We start from the raw sequence: 25267 nt of genomic DNA on the forward strand, positions 1-25267 counted from the left end.
AAATAAATCAGTATTTACAGCTGTGTATGCTCACATAAAGATAGATATGCACACATGTAGATCTGAAACAGTTCTGTGTATATCTACACATGTGTACATAGATCTACACAGGTGTAAATGAAAAGGTACACGTGTGGGGGTGATGTAGACATGTGTACATATATATGTGCACCATGCAGAGATAACGGTAACTGTAGATACGTGACGTTCTCATGTCTGTCTGTGTCCATGTGTGCATGTCCCTGTGTCTCCATGTGCATGTCTGTGTACATTCCTGTGGACACGTATGTGTGTGTGGACAACAGGGGTACCAAGACCATGGCCAGGCCCCCCCACCATCCCTTCCCCTGCCAGACTGCACTGCGTCCTTCCCAAAGGATTTATTAAAACACAGAACAGAAACCGGGACACACAGAGCACGAAGCGGATGCAGGGGCGTTGCTTACGGCTGCCGGTGCCACCACGCTCGAGGCATCCCCATCCCAGTTCCAGCTGTCCCCTCTGTCCCACCCACATCCCCTCCATCTGCCTGCCCCAAGCCCGGCACATGTGGACCCTCAGCCACACCACAGCAGTGCCAGGGATTCCAGCAGGGCAGCAACAGGCGTGGGCTTGCTCCAACACCACCAGGATGAAGAGACAGCCCTTAGGGGGAAGCTGGGGAGCACAGCCGGCCAGGACACGGCACCACTGGCCTCCACTCACCCCTACACCTGCCAACACAACCAGACAAACACCGCAGCTCCAGCCCTCCCTCCCTCCCTCCCCTCAGCCCACCTTGCCCAGACAAACTCTTCAAGTCTTCAATAAGAAAGTGCAAAAAATGTACACGGACACAAACCCCCAGCCCCGCCGCTCCCTCGGGGGCCGCAGCAGGCAAAGCACACTTGAAGCGGGAGCGGGACAGCGCGGCAGTGCCGGCAGCAGCAGCTTGTCTTCCACACAGGCAACGCTGGCACAATTTCCCTGCCGACCTCTGGCAACAGCGGCTCGTGGCCAGGGACAGGGGGCTGTCCCCCCAGGGCTGCTGTGAGAAGAGAGGAGGGCTGTCCATAAGCCGAATCTGGACCCTCCCCACGTGCCAACCCCACCTGGGATGGGCTGCAGGATCTGCTCCCACCTCCACTGTGGCTGCTTGAGGCAGAGGCCACAGTCAGGTACTGGCACTGGGGGGCAGCCCAAAATGGAGCTTCCATTTAGCTCCCCACCCCTCCAGGTTCCCCATCAAACAGAGCACAGAGAGCAGGAAGCACAGCCTTACCTCGGCTAGGAGTGGGAGCTGCAGGCAAAAATCATGGGAACTGCTAAATATCTGTGGTGACAGAGGAAACACCTTGCTCACTAGTGTCCTTTGGCAGCACTCCTGGACCACCCAAATCCACCCTCTGAATTTCTCTGCCCAAGAGCAAAACCCCAACCTACCAGTCACATAGGGTCCCAGAGGCATCTGGCTGTAGTTGACAATCCCACCTGGCCCAGGACCGCGGAAATTTGGCCCAAAGCTGTTGTTGAAGATCGGGGCAGAGCCAAAGGAGCCCTGGGGAGGCAAAGAGGGAGAAAAGACACGGGCCTGCAGCCCTGCCCTGCCCATGACCCTCACAGTGAGGGCTCTGTGCCCGTCCCCACAGACCTGGGCAGCTGGATCCCCTCCACGGGTGGCCAGGCGGCTGAGGATGCTCCGCTCTGACATCTGCAGCCGGGCAGCCACGGGCGGGATGCGGGACAGCATGGAGGGCAAGCGTGTCACATCAGCCTTCATGTCACTCAGCAGCTCCTCAAGCTGGTTCAGCACTGCAAGTAAAGCAGGAGCTACTTGGGGGGATGGCTGTCAGACCCAGCAAGCTGAGAGGAGCAGGCAGCTCCTGGCTGAGAGAACACAAGATGGGGCTGGCTTGGCTCCCCAGGTGAGGGTGGGGAAGCCTTCCCAGCCTCAGAGCAGACTCCCCCAGCCCTGCAGGCACATACCCTTGTGCAGGACAGCGTTGGCAGGCTTGTTCCCAGCCAGGGACTCTTTGGAGAGGTGCTGGTGGCTCTCAGCAAGGCACTCCACTTCTGCCAGCCGCGCGTTCAGTGCCATGGCCGGGTGACTGGGGTCTTGGGTCATGTTGAGGTACGCCGCCCTCCGCAGCTGCTCCTCGATCACCAGAGCCTGCTCCAGCAACTGGGAGGAGCAGAAGACAAAGGATTCAGGACCAAACCCTGCCCCACTATAAACCAGTAAAAACAGAGCTCCTTGCAAAGTCCGCTCCCCATTTCACTCACAGAAGATGCTGGCAAATTCCCCCCTGGCTTCAGGGTGCTGCTCTGGTCCTCCCACCAACAAGGACTCACCAGCCCTGGACCTGCCACTCGCCTTAAAACGCCGGGCAAGGAACTTGTTCTTCATCTCAAGGTAGTTCCCCTTGTGTATCTCTGACTTGAAGGGCTCGTTCAGGATCACGTAGCGTGGGTCATTCTGGATGTCCTGCCAGCGGGCATAGCCATGACTGGTGTGGGAGAAGTGTCAAGGGCAGAACCAGCCAGACAACAGCCTGCCCACCACCCCACAGTGACACCATGACCCCAAACCCTCTTCCCTGCTCATCACTGCAGCTCCCACACCCCCAGAGAGGCCTCTCTAGCCTCACTGCCTCCCGCTCTGCCAGGTCAAAGGGTACGTGACAATTCCTGCCAACAGCCAGTAGTCGTGTCGGCGGTGCCAGATGTCGTAGATCTTGCCAGAGGACATGGCAGCCCTCTCCTCATTCTGCCACAGCGTGTGCAGCTCTGTGGAAGCAGAAGCAGAAGGGAGACAGCCTGGTCAGGCAGCTGGACTGCAGGTCAATGCACAGCACGTGGGCAGGGTGAGTGATGGAACCTCCCAGGAGCACAGGCGCAGTGCAGACCCAGGTCTGCTGCTGCCAGCAAAGCACCAGCCCATCCATGGTCCATCACAAGGGTCACATTGCTTGAACAGGTTCAGAGCCTCTGCAGCAGCTTTGAAGAACAGGCCAACACCTCACCTCTCACTCTTACCTGTGAAGCCACCGTCGGCAATGTTGAACATGAATCTGAAATTTACGTTTCTGTCATCCTTCTTTCCCTCTTCCTCTTCCTCTTTGTCACCATTTTGCTGGGCATCACTTGGTTCCTTCTCCTCCTCCTTGCCATCCTCTGCTTGGCAAACACAAGGAATTGGCCTGTCTAATTGTGCTCCACCACTCGACCCACCCCTGCCCCAGTAACAGCCAGTCACTGCTGCAAAAGCCACCAACCCCTCCCAGCAGGTCCCATTGTTAACACAGGCAGAGCCCACCCCAACAGGGTCTTGTTCCCACTCGTGGCTCCTGAGCACCAAGTGGGGCTGGTGGCATCTTTGCCACCACCCTGTGGCACGCTCTGTCGCTGTGCCAGGCACTGGCCTCACTCTGGGAATTCTTCCCACTCTTCTCTCTCCAAAGCCTCATGCCTCACCTGGTTTGACTTCTTTATCCTCCCCCTTCCCTGGGCTGCTGCTCAACTCTGCCTTCTCCAAAGGCTTCTCTTGCTCTTGAATCCCCTCGTCTGCAGGAGAGAACAGGCCTACAAGAAATGCTTGACATGGAAAGTGCTCTGCAGGGAACAACCTACTTATCCAGACAGAGTTTTCCTTTTAGGGTAAAGTAACTATTGTTTGTACATTCAAGATGCTCAAAGAGAACATCCTTCTGCATTTTATCAAATAAATGCATTTAGTTTCCCCTCTTCCTTGAGACATCTGAAGGAACAAATGCCCCCCAAAATTACCATTTCATGCAATTTACAACTTGTTTTTTCAGGAATTTCTGCAGGACTTTGTCACATTCAGGTTTCCCATAGTGACACAGAGAAGATACACAGCCTCACCTTTCACCAGGGGCTCAGAAGAAGGCTCAGCCTTTTCACAATCCTCTTGCTTCTCTTTCCTTGGCCTCTCCTTGCTGTCACAGCTTTCTGGGGGCTCTTCACTCTCCACCTCAGCACTTGCAGGTACCTAAAGGCCAAGCACCCATCCCAGATCAGCCTGGCCCTCCCTTCCCTAGGGAGTACCCCAAGCTCCCAGGCAGAGCAGGGAAAACTTCCTGGAGGAGATGCTGAACAAAGCCACCTCACCTGGCTGTCAGACACCTTCCTGGGCTTCTGTTCCACTGGGTCCTTTTCCTCATGGAACCCCAGTTGTGCTTCTGTTTTGTCTGTAGGAAGAGCAAAGCTCGGAAGCTGTTGAGCAGGATCTGATGGGTAAAGCACCTGCAAAACCTCCTGGAGTCTTGGCCCACCTGCCTCCCAAGGCAGACCCCAGCCACAACCCCCTGGATACCTGCAAGGGCCCCTGGTCCTGTGTGTGTGTGTGCTGGACTGGCCGGGACAGGCGTGTTGGGATCTGAAGACACAACCTCGCTGGATCTCTTGCTCTCTGGGCCCTCAAGAAGCAGGTCTGGGGTGCTGTACTTCCCATTGACATGCTCAAACTCCTGGACCTGGGACAGCCACACATGGTCAGGTCAAACAGAGCAGGGACGTTCCCACCTGGTGCCATGGAGTCAGCGTGTCCAGGCTGCTCACCCACAGAATGACCAAGTGGCAGGATTGCTGCACCAACCCCATTGGGAAAAGTGTCCATAACATTCTTGAAAAGGCCCATTCATAATTTTACTCACCCACCTTCTTCCTTACTAGTGACATGACCCCGATGCGGGTGAGCACATGCTGGCGAGACAGCCCTTCTCGGGGAACGCCGTCCGCAAAGGTCTCGGCACCATCGGCCCCAGGCTCACACAAATGTCTCATAAACAGGGACACATATGCCCTGCAGGCAAGCCAGACTTCAGCCCTGGCCCGTGGCCTCCCTGCCCAACCCAGCACACACAAGATCCCATCACCCATGGATGAGGAAAGTCTCACCCCCAGGGAGGGAACAAGAGAATGAAACAGACACTGCCTCCCCAAAAAGAGCCCACGGTGAAGGGGTGCAGGCTCCCAGCCCTGCCTGCCTGCCAGGACCTCTGTACCTGAACTCCTTCTCACTCTTCCCTCGCAGATCCCGGACCAGCCAGTGGGAGTTGAAGGCATCCTGGGGTGGCATTCCCCAGCGCATGATGGCATTCAGGAACGCCTTGCGCTGCCGGGCGTTGAAACCCAGAACCTGCAGGAAACAAAGGATGACAGAGTGGCCTCAAGCAACACAGGGCTTCCTGGAGCCTCACAGCTGTGACAGGCATTGCTGGGCCAGGGCTGATGTCCCAGTGATTCAGCACAGAGGGATCCAGCCCTCAGGCAGCCCGGGCACAGCATTGGCTGTGCTCTGGCTGAGGCTCACCTCGATGTTCCCCCCAACTCTTGCCAGCAAAGGAGGGAGAGGTTTGTCTCTGTCAGTCTTCAGCTGTCTCCGTGATTGTCTTCTGCCACCTAGAGCCAAGCAGCCTCAGTGATGGATGGGCCAGGCACCAAGGAAAGACACCTCATGTGCCCCAGGCTTCCTGCCCTCCCTCCTGATGGGAGCAGAACCCATCAGAGCATCTGCTCAGACTGCAGGGTCCCTTCCAGCCACCACTCCCCAGGCCAGGACACTGCTCTGCCCTTCCCAAGCAAGGGAGGACCATGCCTGGTCCTCGTGGTGGAGCAGACCACAGTCCTGCAGAGGCCAAGAAGAAGCTGGCTGCCTCCCCTGCCCTGGAAAGCTCCTCACCTGATGGAAAGCAGGGACACAGTCCCCTAACAGAAGCCCTGGGCACACCAGTCCCTCCAACCCAGATATTTCCGATGCTTCCAAATCCCAGGGAGTATTAACAAACACATCAACTCACTCTGGCCTTCTGGCCTCTCTTCAAAGTCTTCATCCTCATCCTCAGAGCCAATGGAATACTCTGACTGGTTGTCAGAGAGCTCGTCCTGCCACTCTGCAGAACACAAGGGAGGCCAGGTTAGAAGGCCCTGCCTGGGGGGATGTGCTGGACAGGTCAGAGCCTGCTTGTGGGTATGACAGACATTCACTGACAGGCAGCAGGAGAGGGGGACACTGCTACAGGAAATCATGTTCTCAGCTTTTACAGAATTAACATTCTGTTATGCAGCAAAAACCAACTTTGAAATACTTTGCCCGCAGACGTGTCTTTCCTAGATTCTTCCAGCAAAACCAGAGTTTAGAGACCAACAAATAAAAAGAAAAAAAAAAATTGAAAATTTCTACACTGGCAAGTTTAGGAATCTGGGAAGTACAGATCCAGGCAATCTACCAACTGCAGAGAGACACCAAGTGACAGCTCTGTCTGTCCCAGTCAGGAGCCAGGCACCTGTGGCCGTACCTTGGTCCTCCTGAGAGGTGTCATTGTAGTTGACCTGCTTGCGGATTCTCTTCCCCTTCCCCAGGTTCCTGGCCAGATCCTCCTGCTGCTGCTCATAATGGTGCCGCAGCAGCTTCTCCCAGTAGTCAGGGTCCACGTTCTCCTCTTGCTTGATGATCTCCCGTTCCACCTCCTCCTGCAGAGCCACAGACAGGGAGCTCAAGCAGAGAGAGAGAGAGCAGGGAAGGTCCTGCCCCATGCAGGGACAGGAGAGGGAGCAGAGGGAACAAGGAGGGGATGTACAAAGGGGTGATTGTAAGACATGATACTGATCACATTACCACACCATCCTCTTCTCTCACAACATACTGAGCCACTTTAAAGGAGCTGAGATACTCATTCATGTTCTGCAGCTCCGTGTCGTCCGTCGCATCCTGGTTTCGGTCCAAAAGCTTCGAGATGGCAGCATCATCATAGTGGATCACGCTGCTGTCATCTACATCCTTATTGTCACCTGAGAGCAGAGCAAGGGAGCAGCAGCGCAGATCAGGGGGCTGGACAGTCTCCTCCAGAGCCAGGCAGAGGGGATAAGTCCCAGCAAAGAGGGGCTACACACCTGGTGGGGTGCTACCATGCTTTTTTTTCATGCCAGGGGTTGCTGCACCCCCTTTTGCTGACAGTGTGTCCGAGAAAGGGGTAACAGCATCAGGCATTGCAATCCTCTGTCCCTGAGACACCATGCCTGTGGCACAGGGAGAGAAAACAGTGAGCCCCAGCAGCTCAGAGAGAGCCCTGCCCCACACAGAGCATTCCCACCTCACCTTCCACATCATCCAGAGAGAGCCCTGCCCCACACAGAGCATTCCCACCTCACCTTCCACATCATCCAGAGAGAGCCCTGCCCCACACAGAGCATTCCCACCTCACCTTCCACATCATCCAGAGAGAGCCCTGCCCCACACAGAGCATTCCCACCTCACCTTCCACATCATCCAGAGAGAGCCCTGCCCCACACAGAGCACTCCCACCTCACCTTCCACATCATCCTTGAAGAGTTCTTCTGTCCCGAACTTGAGGATGTCATCCAGCTCTTGTTTGGTCATGGAGCCTGACTTGGAGCCGAGCCCCGGGCGCACCACCAGGTGTGTGAGCATCATCTTCCTCTTGGCCACCTGGGTGATGCGCTCCTCCACGGAGGCCCTGGTCACGAAGCGGTAAATCATCACCTTCTTGTTCTGCCCGATGCGGTGAGCTCTGCTGAACGCCTGCAGGCAGAGGGTGGAGCTGGAGAGGGTGGCACCCTGCCACGTGGACAACAGGGCCATGCTTCTCACCCTCCAAGCTGCATGAGAGGCACCCGGTTGAGGACAAGTGAGAATGTCACAGGGGAGAGCCAGTTTTATATGTCAGGTGTCTCCTAGGCTGCAGAGAGGCCAGGAGAGGGTGAAGGAAAGGGACTGCTGAGCAGAAACACCCACAAACACAGGAGAAAGTGTCAGCAGCTCTCAAGAGCAGATACTGAAATCCCAGTGAGGGTGTGCAAAGAGAGGGCACAGCCAGAGAGGTACTTACTACACAGGAAGGAAAAGGGAAAGTCAGAAACCTGGATGTCATTGTGGGGATTCCAGTCAGAATCATAAATAATGACAGTGTCGGCCGTAGCAAGGTTTATGCCCAGACCACCGGCGCGGGTGGAGAGGAGGAAGCAGAACTGCTGAGCCCCAGGAGCTGAGAACGACAAACCCAGAGGTGGGAACAGGTGAGACAGAAGGAAGCACAGCTCACAGAGAGGAGCAGCACCATTTCAGAGGGACAGAATGGCTTCCAAAGCTGACAAGCAAGAGGCACGGGTGTCAAGGAGTGAAAACACATTGCTCCCTGTGAACCAGGTGCTGCAGAACCCAGCTCCAGAGCAAAGGGGAAGCTCTGTCATCTGCTGAGGTCTTGGAGGGAAGGGCAGGAGCCCCTCCAGCTGAACAGCTGCTGGCACACTCAGGGTTCCTCGTGGGAACCAACTCAAGGGCTCAATGGCGTGGTACGAGCAGCCCCACCGTGCCACAGGGAGCCAGACCCTGTGAGTGTGGCACAAGCTCTGGGCACTGGCAGACAACCTGCTGCTGGCCACACACTGTCATGCCCCCCCTGGCCCCCTCAGCAAGGCAGGAAGGCGAGTACCATTGAACCTGTCGATGGCCTCCTGGCGCAGGCCGCCGGTGATGCCCCCGTCAATGCGCTCGTACTTGTAGCCTTCATACTCGAGGAAATCCTCCAGCAAATCCAGCATCTTTGTCATCTACAGGGCAAGGTGAACCTGGCATGAGAGGGTCTGCATGGCCAAACAGCCCTGCCTCCCCTGGGGAGCTGCCCTGCCCCAGCATGGTCCTTGCCCACAGCCCAGAGGTCTCGGTGGAAGTGGCACAGCAGGGCCAGCAAAGCAAGCACAGCCAACAGGCACAGCCAGAGGAGCAACACTCACATCCCATCTTCTACAGGCAACTCTGCCAGCAGGAAGGAATTGTGTCTGACTGTCCCTCCCCAAAGAGGAGCCTCGTGATTGTTGTCTCTTTTCTATCCTGAGCTAACAGCTCTTAAACACGACAGGCAGTCCCTCAGGAGCGAGCTGGGACAGCCCTTGCACCATTACTGCCGTGGCTGCCTGGGGGAGAAGCTGTCACCAGCTATTCCACCTATTTCTGTCTGTTCCCAGCACAAATTTCCCATACATAATTTAAACAAATTCCTTTTAAAAGGCATTTATTATTATCTCTCCCTGCTCTCACCTGCGAGAAGATCAGAACTCTATGACCGCCATCCCGCAACTTCTTCAGCATCTTTTGGAGCAGCATCAGTTTCCCAGAAGATTTGACCAAAGAATTCCCATCATAAGATCCATTGGGCAGCACAGGGGCCTCCTGTAAAGGTACCATGGTCAATGCTCACAAGGACAACCTGCATTAACTTCATGGAGGACTTCACTTGCATTTCCAAAACAAAAAATTAAGTCCTTGTATGAAACCACTCGCATGGAAACCCACAGTGTTAACCAAAGCAGGATTATGGAAGCAGCTGCTACTCAACACTCTGAGACATGTCCAAGTGTGCAAAGGCAGGGGACATACCACAGCTGCCACAGGGAACAGGTATGGGTGATTGCAGCACTTCTTCAGGTCCATCATGATGTTGAGCAGTGAGACCTGGTTCCCACCACCTTTCGAATTCAGGGCTTCAAAGTTCCTTGTCAGTATGAATTTGTAGTACTTCCTGCAGGAGGGAAGATGGGACAGGCACCGTGTTAGCTGGGGCAGGTGTGGGACTGGCACAAACGGGAGGGCACTGAATTAAACCCCCCTAGTGTCACTGGAGATGCAAAAGGGACATCTGGAGGCTTTTAAAAGCAATTCAGCACCTAGGGCTGGGTATTTCCAGTTGCTCTGGAGGGATCTCAGCCCTGGCAGTGGGATGGACTGAGGGGCACAGGACCTCCACCACCACCCTCTGCTGGGTGCCAGCCAGGGGGAAGAAGTGACAGGGAAGTGCCCTGAGCTGCAAGAGATGGCACTGAGGCTGAACAGGTCAGCCCAGCAGAACCAGAGCTGGGGCAGCAGCAACGCTCCAGGCTGACCCAGGCACGCCAGCAGCACAGGCCATGTCCTAGTGCCAGGAAGGGGAGAAGGGGATTCATTGTTTTCTCTGTGCCCCAGAGCCACAGAGCCACACTGGCAGCCTCCCATGCCCCAAGGACTGCACAGAGCCCAGTTCAACCACATGGAACATTCCTCTTGGTGAGACACAAAGTACTCCCACTCTTCCTGCAGCAGGCCCCAGGCCAGCAGGGTGCCTGTGACCCCTCAATCCCCACTGACACCTCACCATGCTGGGGGAAGCCAGACACCCCTGGAATCACTCACTTCTGCATCTGGCTCAGCTCCACGCGCACGATCAGCTCCGTCTTGGCCGGCATGTTCTTGAACACGTCGGCCTTGAGTCGCCGCAGCATGTGGGGACCCAGCAGGTCATGGAGCTTTTTGATCTGGTCCTCCTTGGAGATGTCTGCAAACTCCTCCAGGAACCCCTCCAGGTTGCTGTGGAAGCAGCCAGAGCCCCATGGCACTAAGCAACAGGGGCACGTGAAAGCAAAGGGATCTGCAGATTTATGACTTAAAAACCAGGGCAGAGCTCTCGAGGCACAAGAGGAGACAATACTCGTGAGGAGCCACCCTGATGGCCTGGGTAAGTGCAACTTACTTAAACCTCTCTGGAGTCAGGAAATTGAGCAGGTGGAAGAGCTCTTCCAAGTTGTTCTGGAGCGGAGTCCCTGTGAGGAGCAGCTTGTAATCGATCTTGTAGCTATTCAGCACTCTAAAGAACTGGAAAAGAAATAAGTTTGGGTGACAAGGACTGCAAGGAACCAATGTTTCACTGTGGACTCCGCAGGGTGCACGTGGAGACTGAGCAGTGATCCCCATGCTGGGCATGCAGAGCAGGGTGCCAGCATGTCCTGCTCCCAGCCATTCCCACTGAGCACAGGCAGAAATCCTGTGTATCCTTGGCTCACACCACTTGTCTCCTCCTTGGGTGAACATCCCAGGAGCTGGAAACTGCACTGAGCCTCAGGTAAAGGGGAAAGGAAGGAGAGGGATCAACTCCCTTCCACGATAGCAGCCAGGCTGCTGCCTCTCCAGCTGCTGAAGGGCTTTTAATGCCACAGGATGTTAAAGGGAAAAAAAAAATCACTCAAAAACACCTGCCACCTACTTTGGACTGGTTGTTCTTCAGCCTGTGTGCTTCATCCACCACCAGACAGGCCCACTCTATGGAGCCCAGCACTGCCTGGTCAATGGTGATCAGCTCATAGGACGTGAGCAGGACGTGGAACTTGATCTGGGCTTCCTTCTGGAGGAGCAGAGGGAGAGAAAAGCTGGGATAAGAACAGCCAACAGGACAGCCTCCACCTTTGCTGCTGCTGCATGGAATCCAAGATGAGAAGGGCTGCACTGCCTGGCACAGAGCTGAGTTGTGCCAGCAGAATACCCCAACATGAGAACCAAGCAGGGGGCTACAGATATAGAAAAGCTCTGGCAGAAATCTGTAAAGCTCATCACAAATCTTCTACATTTGTAAACAACGCCAGCTTCCCTCTGTGGGAAGCTGATCAGGGACCCTCTCCAGGTCAAATTCTCCTCTGCCTTTCTTACTGGCAGGTAAAGGGAAGTGTGATGGTGTTCACAGAGGTCTTAGGATGAGGGAAGAGACGAGGATCTGACTCCATGTTTCAGAAGGCTTGATTTATTATTTTATGATATATATTATATTAAAACTATACTAAAAGAATAGAAGAAAGGATTTCATCAGAAGGCTAGCAAGATTATAAGAATGACAGAAAAGGAATGATAAGATGATAGAAATTATAAGATGATAAGATGATAGAGAAGGAATAATAACAAAGGCTTGTGACTGACTGAGACAGTCTGGACAGCTGGACTTTGAGCCATTAATTAGAAACAACCAACATGAGACCAATCACAGATCCACCTGTTGCATTCACAGCAGCAGATAACCATTGTTTACATTTTGTTCCTGAGGCCTCTCAGCTTCTCAGGAGAAAAAAAATCCTAAGGAAAGGATTTTTCAGAAAATATCATGGTTACAGGGAAGGGGCAGGCACGCCCTCAGCTCCCACCTTCATCCGGAACACCTTCTTCCCGCTGCGGATGGCGTTGTCCTCAAAAGAAAACTCATTTTCCCGGATGACCGAGCGGCTCTCCTTGTCCCCCGTGTAGGTCACCACGTAGAAGTCGGGTGCCCACATCTCAAACTCACGCTCCCAGTTGATGATGGTGGAGAGGGGGGCACTGACCAGGTATGGCCCTTTTGAGTGGCCCTGCTCAGGGAGACAGAGCCCAGGCTGATCTCCCTGTACCCAGCAGCTCTCAGCCACCTGGGGGCTGCTGGGTGCTCCACTCACCTCCTTGTACAGGGAATACAAGAACACAATGGTCTGCACCGTCTTCCCTAGCCCCATCTCATCAGCCAGGATTGTATCTGTCCCTTGTGCCCAGGAGAATCTCAGCCAGTTCAGCCCTTCCAGCTGGTAAGGGTGCAGCGTGCCTCCCGTGGCATCGATGTACCACGGCTGCTTGTCAAACTTCACTGTAGGCTGAAAGGAGAGCCACGGCACAGAGCAGTGAAAACCACCTGCTCCTCCTTCCCCTGAAGCCAAGCACATCCCTCTCTAGGTTTGTAACATCCAACAGCTCCAAAAGAGACACAAACACAGTCCCTGGCACAGCCCAGCCCCCGGCTCCTCACAGCAACACCACTCCAGAATTTGCAATGGAAACAGGGTCCCCAAAGGAACCAGAGAAGGGCACAGACAGCCCACCCTCCCTCCAGGTTCCCATGCCACCACACAGTCCCCACCACTATCACTCACATCCACGAGAGGTGTTTCTGGAGGCTTTTCCAGCTTCTCCTCTTTCAGCTTTTTCCCTTTCTTGTTCAGCTTCTTCAGAGGGCGCGTGTCCTCCCCCAGCATCAGCTCCCTGTGACATCCAGCACACAGCAGGGATGTCAGGGGGTTACTCTTCTCTTAGCCAAGGGACAGAAACACCTCCCACACTCCATTTCCCCTCTCCCCACAGAAGCTCTTCTGGCCCTGTTAGCACGGGCACTCACTGATTTTCCCCTCACAACAGTCCACAGAGTCTCCAGAATGAAGAACAGCAAGCACAGAGTACTGTGTTTTTCCCCCAAAACAGGCAGCATGGCCACGGAGACCCTGAATGTCATGGCAGTGCAGACACAGGGGAAGGGGAGCACAGGCTGGAAAAGAGCAGGTGGGATTGCCCAGCAGCCCTGAAATGGCACATCAGGAGGGCCAGCCTTCCTCAGTGCTCTTTGAAGATAAATCACTGCAAGCAGTGTCAATGTGTTCAAAATGAGGCACCTCTGTGTCCCCCTTGCCCCAAACCTCTGCAGGGGCTGTCCTGGCTCTGCCCAGCTCCCCCAGCTGTGGGCTCATACCTGTGGTTCCAGTAGAGGAGTTTGAGGTTCTCATAGTAGGGGATGTCTATGTCATCGATCTCCCAGGTGCACTGGTCATAGGGCAGGTCCTTCCACTTGATCAGGTAATGGATGTCTCCCTTCTTATCAAAGCTGTAACACAGGGCACAGAAAGCTGATCAGGGAATGCCACCAGCCCCAGGGAACAGCTCTCCATGATCTGCCTCTGCAGAGCTGGATGCTTCATCCTCTGCCTTCACTTACAGACCAGGACATCCAAACTGAGGTAGAAAAACAAAATATCAACACTTGCAGCAGAAATGTCTATTCAGCTGTGAGTGTGTCAACCCATTAAGCTTTACAGGCTGCTTTTCCTTTCCACTAACAACCTCATTTCCCTGTTTCACCAGGCCTGGATGGATACTAGTGCTTCCCCTCTCACCTCCAGCATTCACCACTCTAGGAAGTTCTGCTCACACTAAAAACAGAATAAACACACTTCCCAGTGTGACTCTGTGCCTACAGGGAAACCTGCTGCCTTGTTAGTGGCCAAGGTAAAGCTCACATGAAATCAGACAGGCAGCTTTAGTTCTTTCCTGCCACGCAGCCTTCCAGCAGAGCTGCTGCTTGGTATTTCAAGCTGCCACTTGAAATGTAGAAATTGAACAAAAACATGTCTCCAGCCACTCGATGCAGAAAGCTCATCTGCACAGAACATCTCATTCACAGGGAATTTCTTCTACAGAAAAGAAATATCAATGTCAAAGCTCTGTAAGAGAGCTGGCCACATGCTCCAACTCTTCCCCTCAGCATCAGAATTTAGAGAATGGTTAGGCTGTAACAGGACCCAAACAGTATGACTGGGAAGAGTGGAACACTGTGCATCCACCTTTAGGAAATCGGTTATAACTTTATTTTCAATGTGTAACATAGCAGAAATGAAAATAAGGCAGCATGGATCCCCTTCCAGCCTCAGCTTCAGCCCAGAAGCAAACCTCCAAGGCAACAGAGACCCCAGCACAGGCCAGGAGCTGAAATCCCACCAGCCCAAGGTTTTGGCCTTGCAGAAGGATGGCAGAATTTCCCTCAGGCTCCTGACCTGTGGTTCAGGATGCGGTGGATCATCATCCACTCAGGTTTGATGCCGTAGCGGTAGAACCGCTCCTCCATCTTGGCATACTGGGGGTCCTTGTTCTTCCTCTTCTCCCTCTGGCTGTCCTCGTCCCCAGAGCCGTAGTCAAAGGCCGGTGGCTCATCCATGTCGTTCTTGCGCTGGTAGTTGCGGTACATCACGGTGTGGTACAGCTCCAGCTGCAGCAGGACGGGGCCACGCTCAGCCCGGGGCACTGGGCACAGGGCTGGGCAGGGGCTTTACACCAACGCCACAGGGGCTCACCTGCAGCTCCTTGACCCAGGAGCAGTGCCAGTAGGACAGGCCTGCCCATTTCACAAAGAACTCTCGCTCCGGGATCCCCTCCAGCGCCTTGGGCGGGGGCAGCGCCGGCTGCGGGGCGGCGGCGGGCGGCGGCGGGGCGGGCGGCGGCTCCCTCCAGGCCCAGTGCAGGATGCGCTGCACTTTGCCCTTCAAGGGAGGGCACTGGGGGCACAGGGGCAAACAGGGAAGAGTTTAAGGTGAGACCCTGCCAGGGGACACAGGGAAGTGGGTGGGCAGAAGGGGGACCTCAGTGCTGAGCGGACAGCAGCCAGCACAGGGTGCCTGAGAAGTGTCCGTGACACTTCTGCATCCCCCATGGGGACAGGTCTTGCCACCAGGTAGAAAAGGCCCCTCTTTATAGGCCACATGTGGAATAAGGCTTGACATCCCATCAGAAACCAGGCCGGGAATTGCCAGCCAGCAATTCCCACAGGGAGACCACAGAGGCAGCAGAGCCTTCCAGAGCCACCCCGCACCCTCAGGCACATGCACCTGGCAGTGACACTCCTCAGGGAGGGGTTTGGGGCACAGGGCAGGGCTGTGAGGGGCAGCAGCAGCCACTGGCAGGGCAGGCAGGTGTGGGAGCAGGGACAGAGTAAGGAAAGGGAATGGCAGTAACACTCACAGTACAGCGTGGGCAGAGCCATTCACCGTTTGGGATCTCTGGCAGTGGTGGGTTCAGGCAGTGAAGGTGGTAGGAGGACGGGCAGGTGTCACAGCACAGCAGCTCCCCTCCGTCCTTACACACCCGGCAGAACTCCATGTGGTCATCCTCCTCCTCCTCCTCCTCGCCACCATCCTCTTCCTCCTCCTCCTCCTCCTTCGGCTCCCACTGGATGCCCTCCTTCTCCTGGGGAAGCACAGCCAGTGTAACCCGAGGGTTTCCCCCACCAGGCCACCCACTCCCAAGGGACCCCGACCCCACTCACACAGTGGGGGCAGCTCCACTTGCCCTCGGGGGCCTTCTCCAGCTCGGGGTCCAGGCAGACCAGGTGGTAGGCGCGGGGGCAGGTGTCACACAGGATGATCTCCCCGCCCTGCTGGCACACCTCGCAGTAGTCCTGGTGGTCGGTCTCGTACCCGTCCCCCTCTTCAACTGCAAGCAAGGGACAGGGGACAGTCAGAGGGGTGGCAGAGCAGCAAGCTCTCCCGGAGGGAATGGGACACGTGCTCCTCTACCATACAGTTAAGGAAATAAGGACAGCATTTCACCTCAGACCCCTCCTGTTAATTCCCACTACCTCTCTGTCCCTCAGCAGCACAGTTCACCTTTGCACACAGCATCATCTCACCTCTGTCTCTCTTTCTCTCTCCACACTGTATCATCCTTTGGTTCCTTCAGGCTCTCAATGGAGAATGCCAGAACCTGGAGAGGTTGCAAGGGAGGCCGGTCAGAGAAACCTCCCCAGGCACCAGCACCAGCTGCAAACGCACCATGCAAGGGTGACATGGCCAAGGACAGGACTCCTCTCCTGGGACTACTCTGCTCTTCCTCAGGGCTCCCTAGCACAGAGGCAGGAGCACTCTCAACACAGCATGGAAGGGAAAAGGAGCAGAGGAACGAGGCCTTGCAAGGGCCAGAATGGCTCATCTCAATTCCCAGCTCTGCCACAAACTCCTGGCATGGAACTCCAACCTTCCACTCCTCCAGCACGCAGCAGGAGCTGCCTACCTCCAGCACCAGGGCCCTCACAAGGCCACAAAGGCACAAGCAATTCCCTTCACACACACCAGACATGGGGCCAGCCAGCCAGCTGGCCCAATTGGCCTTACCAACCAATGGGGATGTTGGCCAGTGTCAAACCCTAACTGATCCCCAGCTCAGAAATTGCCCTTCCATTTCTTGGAAGCAAAAATCCATCAGAAAAGCTAAGAAGCCAAAGGATGTTGTGCCTGGATCTGAACTATCTCATCCCAAACAAGGACACAAGACAGAAAAGCAACATGCTCAGCACAGAGGGCTGCTCTGCAGAGCAGCACGAGGACAGAGGTGCCATGGCACAACATCCACCTGGGAAGGGATGAAGGGACGCACACACAAATGTGGTCACACAGCCACTGGCAGATCCTGACAGATCCTTTCCATGGCTCACATGCCTCCCTGTCCCTGCATGGCTACCACAGCTCTGCCACCTGCCTCTGCCTGACTGCACACCCCACACAGACAAAACATCCCTCACCCTCACACAGCCTCACCCACAGCCTGCCCTGCCCTGCGGGAGCTCGCCACAAGCCACATCTCTCCAGGGGCTGTTCCTCAGAAAATCACTTCCCTTGAAACCCCACAAATTCCTGGCAGGCACGAGCCCCCCAGCAGCAGGGCCTGGACACCAAGAGAGCACCTCACACTGCACTCACACAGACAGGCACAGGCACATCCTCAGTGCCAGACACAGCCCGGAGCCGCACGGGCCAGGGGAGCACCATCAGAACAGGGAAATCCAAACAGAACAGGAACAGAGTACAAAGGATGGCCTACTCCTCTTTTTCTTTTTCCTCTTCTTCCCTCTCTTCCCCAGGCCAGCTGAGCACTCAGAGCGCATGGAGGAGCTGTTGATGCTGGCACTGTCAAAGTCGGATTCTTCCCGTTCCTCCTCTTCGCTCTGCAGAGGGAAAAAGCAAAGCACACCCAGTCCAAGTGCTGGCATCCCAGCTGTCATTCCACTGCTGGGACTGTTCTCCTGGAGAGCAACAACCCTATAATCCCACTCTGTGCATCCAAAGGCCCCTTTTTCCAGATCCTGGCAGAACTTTGCTCCCTCTCTCTGTTTGGACACCCATTTCAGCCCTGCCATCCCTCCTGTGTCCATGCATGCAGGCATTCACTCCTGGCATTCCCACAGCATGAAAGGAGTCAAAACAGGCCCAGCATTCCATGGAGTCAAAACATAATAATGCATCTGAATTCTTATTCAAGCATGCAAATCCCCAGCCTGCACAATCCTAACCAGGTGTTAAGGCTCCTCCTGCTCTTAGTGACTCTCTGGAAGGTGAACCTGTGGCTCTAGAGCACGGGAGGAATTTTTTGTGATACATGATTGAAGATCTGCAGCAATGAGTGGCTCCTGCCCTTCAACCTTCAACACATGGATGTGCTTGCAAACAGGTTGTGTTATGGAAATTAGAGCTGGAACTGCAACAGAGTGACCTGAGGGGGTTTGACCAATATTATCAACACCTAGAAGAGCCCCACCCCCAGTCACTATTATCTAAGAAATTATTCTTTAAAATGCTGTTAACTCCTTGAAACACTCCTGATACTGGTGCACTGAGAAGAGCCCAGTGTGCTGTGGCTGGGCAGCTCCAGCATCCCAGGCAATGCCACGGGACTCCAGCTGCCGTGGGCAGGCCCTGCTAATGCAATTAAAGCATCCCAGCATTCTCTGTGATGCACGGTTCAGCTGCAGTGCAAGCCCTGAAGAATTCCTTTGCAAATGAAATCTGAAATGATGGCATTATCACTGCTGAAAGTAAACAGGGTCACGTGGTTTTAGCAAAAGCTGTGGCCAGACACGAGTCTCACAAATCTGAGCCTGGACAGGGGTGCAAGGGGATGTGCTGATCAAGGCCCCAAAGAGGGGCACAAGTGAGGCTGTGACACCCCTGACATGGGGTGGGTGTACCTCCCCAACAAGGGTTTGTCCCAGTACCTCCCTCCCAGACCCAAAGCCCCACAAACTTACAGAGGAGCCCTTTTTCCTTTTGCTGGAGATTCCTCCAAACCGAAATTTCAAGCCTGACATCTTTTTCCCTTTCCCCTTTTTCTTCCCGTCTTTGGAGCCCTTGATTTTCTTCCGTACACCTGGACCTGAAGAAATGGAAAACTTGTCTGTTACTCTATAAACAACTGTCACCCAAAATCACCCCCTAGCACAGCAGAACAGCACCTTCCCAAGGCAGAACACAGCACAAAGGGAGATCCCTCTACTTTCCCGCTACTGCTCAGCTTAATTAATTGCCACAAACTGCCAAACATCCAGCAGACCCAGAGGCTTGATCTGCCATGGTTCATGAACCATGAAGAGGTTCAAGGACCTCTGCAAGGCCAACAGGAGCTGCAGACACCACTCTGGTATAGAAATGTGCCCCCTGTTGACAAATTATCTCTTGGCCCTTTAAAAAGGAAAGAAGCCCAGAAGTTTCTCTCCTCAACTGGGTAAAAAGACATCTTAGGTGAAGCCTAAGAGACTTCACCTCAAACTTAAGGATAGCTAATTAGACAGAAGCCAAAAAGTCCCACCTAGGCAATTTACAAGAAAAAGAAGAGAACAAAGAAACCAATGGCTTTTGTGAGGTGTTTTACCAGAGCAAGAACCTCTTGCACCTAGCTCAGTTTTTCTCTGTTTGTTATTTTGCCTTTTATTAAACCTTTTCGTTTCCAACACTGCAACAGAAGCCATCCTGCTGATTTTATGCCTCCAAAAGTAGCTGAGCTATCTTAGGTGAGTAATAGACCTCCAAGAGCTCATGAGACCTGGCTCGAGGAGGCTCCTATTACCCTCTGGAACCCTCAATTCCTCCCCGGTTTGCTGAAACTTGTGCTCTGCAGCCTTGTGCCAGCTCTGCTGGCAAGAGCAGCCCCCCCACAAGTGCTACCCACCCTTTCCCTCCTTGGTCTTGGCCTTCCTGATGACAGTGGGCAGGGCAGAGGGCTGGGGGCTGGCAGGGAGTGCTGGGGAGATGGTGACAGTCTCCACAGCTGCAGCCACAGCGGCCGCAGGCCGCCGCCGCCGAGCTGCCCTTGAAGGGGTTGTTGGCACTGAACTCTCGCCACTTGGCACCCAGCACCGTCATCATCTTGGACATGGGGATCTTGGGGTTCTTCTTGGCAATCAGAGGCCTGCAGGGGAGAGGGAGAACCACGATTAGCAGCGCTGTGCTGTGTGTCTGCTCCTGCACTCACGTGCTGGTGCTTCAGCACAGAAGATGTGGCAGCGTAAGATGTGGTACTTCAGCCCAAAAGATGTGGGAGAGTGAAATTCCCAGCAGGAGTTTCATGGGGAGGCAGCAGAAAGCAGAGCTTCCTCAAGCAAATGTAGGCAAGGGGGAGCACACCTAAATCTCCTCAGAGACTTCCCTTCCCTGAAATACCTGCTGGGCTCTGAAAGGCTCGTGGTGCAAGCAGAAATTCATTAACACTGTTTTTCTCATTAAACTTTTCAAATAAGCATACACAAAATATTGGGCTTTGGAAATTCATTAACACTGTTCTTCTCATTAAACTTTTCAGATAAGCATAACAAAATATGGGGCTTTGGAGAGCAGGAGAGACAAATGCTTCAGCTGATTTCCAGTCAATCCTCCAAATAAATGGAGTTCTGAGGACTGAGTTGGGAGGAAGAAGCGACAAGGAGCTGGTGATGCAGAACTGACTTCACAACTTCATCTGCTGAATGAGCAATGCCCCCAACAACCAGGACCACAGTTCCCTACCTGAGGAACTGGCTGAAAGCTTTGTAATTCGTCAGAGTATGGTAATCCTCTTCTGAGAAAACGTAATCTACGTCATCGAGACCCCATTCCTCCATGAGCTGGGCTGAGCTCTTGGGCTCCTAGAGATTTAGAGAGTCATCATTAATGCAAACTCTGCAGATGAGCAGCACAAGGCTGGCTCTGTCATGTGCTCCATATCTCCCTAGTCAGTGATATGCAGGGATTTGTTTCTGGGATTTATGAAATAGCCCACGCAAGCGCTTAACAAATTAATGTTTCATGCAGTCCCAAGAAACAAATTAACAAGGCACCACGGAAATGCTCCCCACCACGTAACACTATGCAAGGCCTTGGCAGGTTTCACAGCTCCAAGAAACTCAACTTCTCCCTGCACTCAAGATAAATACCAAGGAAATAGAACTTTTCCTGTCCCGGTCATACACCTGCAACCTCATCCTTGCCAAACCCAAGGGTTTCCCATGAAACCCTCAACTCCCCTTGTCCAAGCCTGGCTTTAGGCACTAGCACCAGCTCTTTTGTACCTTTAAACTTCCATCCTCATTGTCATCCTCCTCTTCATCCTTCTTCTTCCGTTTTGGCTTTTTCTCCTTCTTGTCTTTCAGTTTTTTCTTCTTCTTTTTGTTGGGAGAATAGTCACTCCCTTCGCTTTCCGATTTCTCCTCCATCTCCTCTTCATTTTCTGACATTTCATCATTGCTCCCCTAAAACAGAAAGGGACAGTGAAGAACAAGCCTGTCCCCACTTCACTCTCCTCCCACATGAAACTGCCCATCTCCAGTGGATGCATTCTCCTTCCACACAGTCAGAAAGGAGCAGGCTTTGATGGCTACACTCTCCTAGAAGAGCCAGAGCAGAGACTGCCCAGGAGATATTTTTGTTTATTTCTAGAGAGATCATGACCCACTGCACAACACTGACTGTAACAGAACTAATTACCACCCCAAGGAATGTGGCTGCCTGCTGGGCAGAGCACTCAGGTAACTCCCTGGGCTGCCAACACACACGGCCAGGGCATGTCCAGCTGTGGCTGTGTTCACAGGGGTCCTAGGATGAGGGAAGAGACGAGGATCTGAACTCCATGTTTCAGAAGGATTGATTTATTATTTTATTATATATATTATATTAAAACTATACTAGAAGAATAGAAGAAAGGATTTCATCAGAAGGCTGGCTAAGAATAGAAAAAGAAAGAATGATAACAAAGGCTTGTGTCTCAGACAGAAAGTCTGAGCCAGCTGGGCTGTGATTGGCCATTAATTAGAAACAACCACGAGACCAATCCCAGATGCACCTGTTGCATTCCACAGCAACAGATAAACATTGTTATATTTTGTTCCTGAGGCCTCTCAGTTTCTCAGGAGGAAAAATCCTAAAGAAAAGATTTTTCATAAAAGATGTCTGTGACATCCAGCCTCCTACCAACCAGCACACCCAAACCCTTCTCAGCAGGGCTGCTCATCACCCAGCCTGGATTGATATCAGGGGTTGCCATGATCCAGGTGCAGCACCTGCACATGGTTTTGTTGAACTGCACGAGGTTCCCTCCTCGCTTGTCCAGGTCCCTCCAGATGCCACCTGGTCCCTGGGGGCACTGAGAAGCACCAGGGCTCGGCAGGGCTGAGGGACGGGCTCCAGCCAGCACAGCGGACAGCGCCCAGCCCCATCCCGGTTCCCTCTGCCCCTCCTGCCAGGGATGCTGATCCCGGGGCTCGGCCGGTCCCTCCCGGCTCGGAGCAGCCCGCGCCTCTCCTTCAGCAGGGTTAGGAACAGCTGGAATTGGGCACAGGATAATTGGTTTCCATGGGAACTGCTGCAGTACAGGTTGAATCTCCCTCTCCGCTGCCTTCCCTGCCAAGGACCTTCATCTGCCTGTGCTGGGATTCCAAACACAGCCGGGCTGTTCCGAGCGGGTTTTTTTCCGCAGGATTCGTGCATCGCCTCCAGCTCTGGCGAATTCCCGCAGCGGGGCAGCCCAGATAACACCCGGGGATCGCAGCAGGCACAGGCACCGGGCTCACACCACAGCCTGCACTTCACTCCCACCCTCCTCTTGCAGGGTCCTAGTTGCTGGCAGCTTTAGTTTTGGAGAAATCCAGCAAAGTTTGCCCATTTCTAGCTTGGCACCACCCTGTCAGCCAGAGCGAGTGGCCACAAATGGAGGCCATTTTCCATGGGAAAAAGAAGTCATTTCCCCAGGGTCTGGGTATCAGAAAAAAGGTGGCATTTGGGGCTCTAAGGGCTTGCCTGGTCCTAGCTGCTGGCAGGTTTAGATCTGGAGAAATCCAACAAAGTTTGGCAATTTCGAGCTTGGCAGCGCTCTGTTGGCCAGGGTGAGTGGCCACAAACAGAGACCATTTTCCGTGGGAAAAAGAAGTCATTAGAGAGAGTCCTCTAGCAGGGGTAAGGCTCATCTACCCCCAAAACCCTCGAGAAGGAAAAGGAAGCCCCATCTTTTACCCCCTGACCCCGAGGGCAGCCTGGGTGTTGCCTCATGTCAACAGCTCCAGCACCAGCTTCTCCCTGGCTTTGAGAGAGGAGGGGACAGTCTCCCACAAGTGGAATCTGGTTAGAGCTGCCCACACAAGGCATTAATTTAAAAAAATAGGGGCTCTCAGCCTGTTATTTCCTCCCCACCCCCAGCTCAGCAGCAGCCAAGCTCAGCACAAGCTGCACACACAGCTGCAGGGCTCAGGCAGGTCAGCAGCAACACCAAAGGGGCAGAGGCGAAAACACCTTGGAGTTGTGTTTTATTTTCTCCCTCTCAGAAAACAGCATAGAGAAAAAAACTGTGCCTAAGAATGGGAGAGGTAGAGGGGGCAGAGGGCCTGTGTGGTATCTGCAGAAAGAGAACATCACCATGGCCACGATGGAAACAAGCTTCCTTGGGGCCAGCAAGAGGCAGTGCAGGATGGAATCACCTGTTTTCAAACCAGCAGCTCATCACACTCCTGCCCACAGCACAAGCACCTCAATGCAATACCCCATCCAGCCCCTCTGTTTACAGCTCCCTTGGCAAGGGGGGTCGTGCCCAGCTGTGCTGGGTGAGCAGCTTCACCCCAGCCCCAGCAAGGGAAGTGGGGGGCTGAGGAACCATCACTGCTCGCCCTTTCTTCCCAGCAGCCTGGCATTCAGGCAGGAAAAGGGCCAGCACACAAGATGTCTGCTCCTGTCCTCATGTCCAGCACTGTGTGGGGATGGCACAGTGAGAGGCAGAGCCCATGTGGCACAGGATCAGTGAGCAGTGCCAGGCAGCCTTCTCGACCCAGCAGCACAGCTCCACTGCAGCCTCAGGCCTGACCCTTGAGGACACAAATCCTCACCTTTGTTTTTTTACTACAGAAGGCCTGAGAGTCCTTCCCTGTGCCAAGCCCTCGAGGCCCCTGGACCATCTCATTGCAAACAGCTGGAATGAGTGCAGCCAACACCAGCATCCACAGAAACCTCCAAGCCCTGCCCTGATCATGTCCCAGCATGGTGGTTTGCATCTCCCTCTGTGGGAACATGAGCCCCAGATGCTGTGTTGGTGCAGACTGCTGTCCCCAGAGGCTGCACTGAGCAGGAGGAGCTCAACACGTGGGGCTGGACAGTACCACTGCACACATCAGTGTGAGAGCTGAGCTGTGCCTGTGGGGCAGGAGCCTGCATCACTGCCAGCAGGCATGGAGGCACCTTCTCTGCACAGCCGCTCCCCAGACAGGGCACACTGCCACTCCTGAGCAGCCAAGCTGTGAAAGATACACCAGGGGCAAAAGAGACACCTCCCCAGGCTGGGAGAACACCTGCTCAGTGAGGGAAAACCCCAAGAATGACCCTTCTTTCCATCCACAGAGACTCAAGAGGTGCTTGCCAGCAGCACTGAGCTGCTGCCTCTGTGCCACAGCTGAGGAGCCCCAGCCCTGTGAGAAAATGCAGTGTTACCTCCTTCTTCCTCCTCTTGATTTTGGCAGCCTTGCCATCTTTCAGCTTCTTGGATTTCTTCTTTTTCTGTACCACAACCTGGTCTTCTGCAAAAAACTCATCCAATCCTTCCAGCACCCCATCATCTTCTTCTGGGGACAAAAGGGACAGCTCACATGGACAGACTGCACAGGCACAGGACACCATGCTCACCACGACAGAGGAGCACACCTGAGCAGCAGCTTCAGGCCACAGGACTCAGAGCTCTGTGGCCTCTCCTGCAAGGTAAAAGCACTTGGCTTTTACCTTTCTGATCCCAGGTAGAGCTCACAAAAACACAGTGAGTGGAGGAGAGGAAGGGTTCATGAGGAAAATGGGTGCCACAGCTGCCAGGCTGTTCTGGGCTGCTCTCACCAGCTCAGGGACCCAGCCCTGGGCAGAGGCACTGATGCCAGTGCACGCCTCCCCTTCCCATCATTATCTCCCCAAACCCAGTGCATCCCAGCCAGTCTCCACACAGCTTTAGGCCTGTGTCTTTATTTTTGATTTCTGAGCTCACACAGCAACACCACTTTGGGGTGGTCAGGACGTATTGATCACTTGACTTCTGAGAGGCCCTGGCACAGGCTGCCCAGAGAAGCTCTAGATGCTCCATCCCTGGAAGTGTTCAAGACCAGGCTGGACAGGGCTTGGAGCAACCTGGGATAGTGGAAGGTGTCCCTGCCCATGGCAGGCGGTGGCACTGGATGCTCTTTAAGATCCCTCCCAACCCATCCTGGGATTCCATGATTCACTGATTCATGCTGTGCTGCTTTAGGTCTGACAGGGTGGGCATCGCTGCACCAAGCCCAGCCCGGAGAACCAGCCGGTCCACGGGCACGGCCCGAGAGGGAACCGGCTACCGAGGAGCCGGCACAGACCTGCTCCGGTCCGGGGAGCGCGGACAGCGGGGAGCGCCCGCGGCACGGCCGGACCCACGGGGAGCGATGCCACCGCCCCGCCCGTGCCCCCCGCCCGCCGCCGCCGCCTACCCGACACATCCTCCTCGTTGTCCGCGTCGTCCAGCAGGTCCCGGGCGGCCGGCGGGCCCCGCATGCCGGGCGGGGCAGCGCCCGCCCCGGGCCGAGCACCGGGGCCGAGCCGGGTGCGGCCGCTCCGCGCCAAGATGGCGAGAGCCGGCCCCGCCCCCCGCGGGGGATAC

The 25267-nt window shown here is 54.6% G+C and overlaps 1 protein-coding gene across 1 annotated transcript; it reads right to left on the bottom strand.

Moving 5' to 3' along the window:
* Positions 1–365: 365 nt before the first annotated feature.
* Positions 366–25230, bottom strand: CHD5 (chromodomain helicase DNA binding protein 5). The gene is given in 43 exon segments (XM_036396061.1): positions 366–1027; positions 1262–1312; positions 1423–1537; positions 1631–1791; positions 1966–2161; positions 2354–2486; positions 2658–2766; positions 3016–3153; positions 3454–3543; positions 3865–3991; positions 4111–4190; positions 4316–4475; positions 4660–4804; positions 5007–5140; positions 5315–5403; positions 5802–5894; positions 6300–6474; positions 6620–6792; positions 6895–7020; positions 7312–7543; positions 7882–8006; positions 8454–8571; positions 9059–9190; positions 9398–9539; positions 10187–10360; positions 10524–10645; positions 11034–11171; positions 11959–12159; positions 12244–12435; positions 12712–12820; positions 13302–13433; positions 14380–14591; positions 14677–14877; positions 15341–15565; positions 15645–15811; positions 17195–17318; positions 18399–18523; positions 19316–19433; positions 19435–19555; positions 20149–20267; positions 20691–20870; positions 24088–24218; positions 25098–25230. Coding segments are annotated over 42 exon segments (5856 nt in total). The 5' UTR covers positions 25162–25230; the 3' UTR covers positions 366–1027; positions 1262–1304.
* Positions 25231–25267: the final 37 nt, after the last annotated feature.

Source organism: Molothrus ater, chromosome 23, assembly GCF_012460135.2.
Source record: "Molothrus ater isolate BHLD 08-10-18 breed brown headed cowbird chromosome 23, BPBGC_Mater_1.1, whole genome shotgun sequence".
Lineage (NCBI taxonomy): Eukaryota > Metazoa > Chordata > Aves > Passeriformes > Icteridae > Molothrus > Molothrus ater.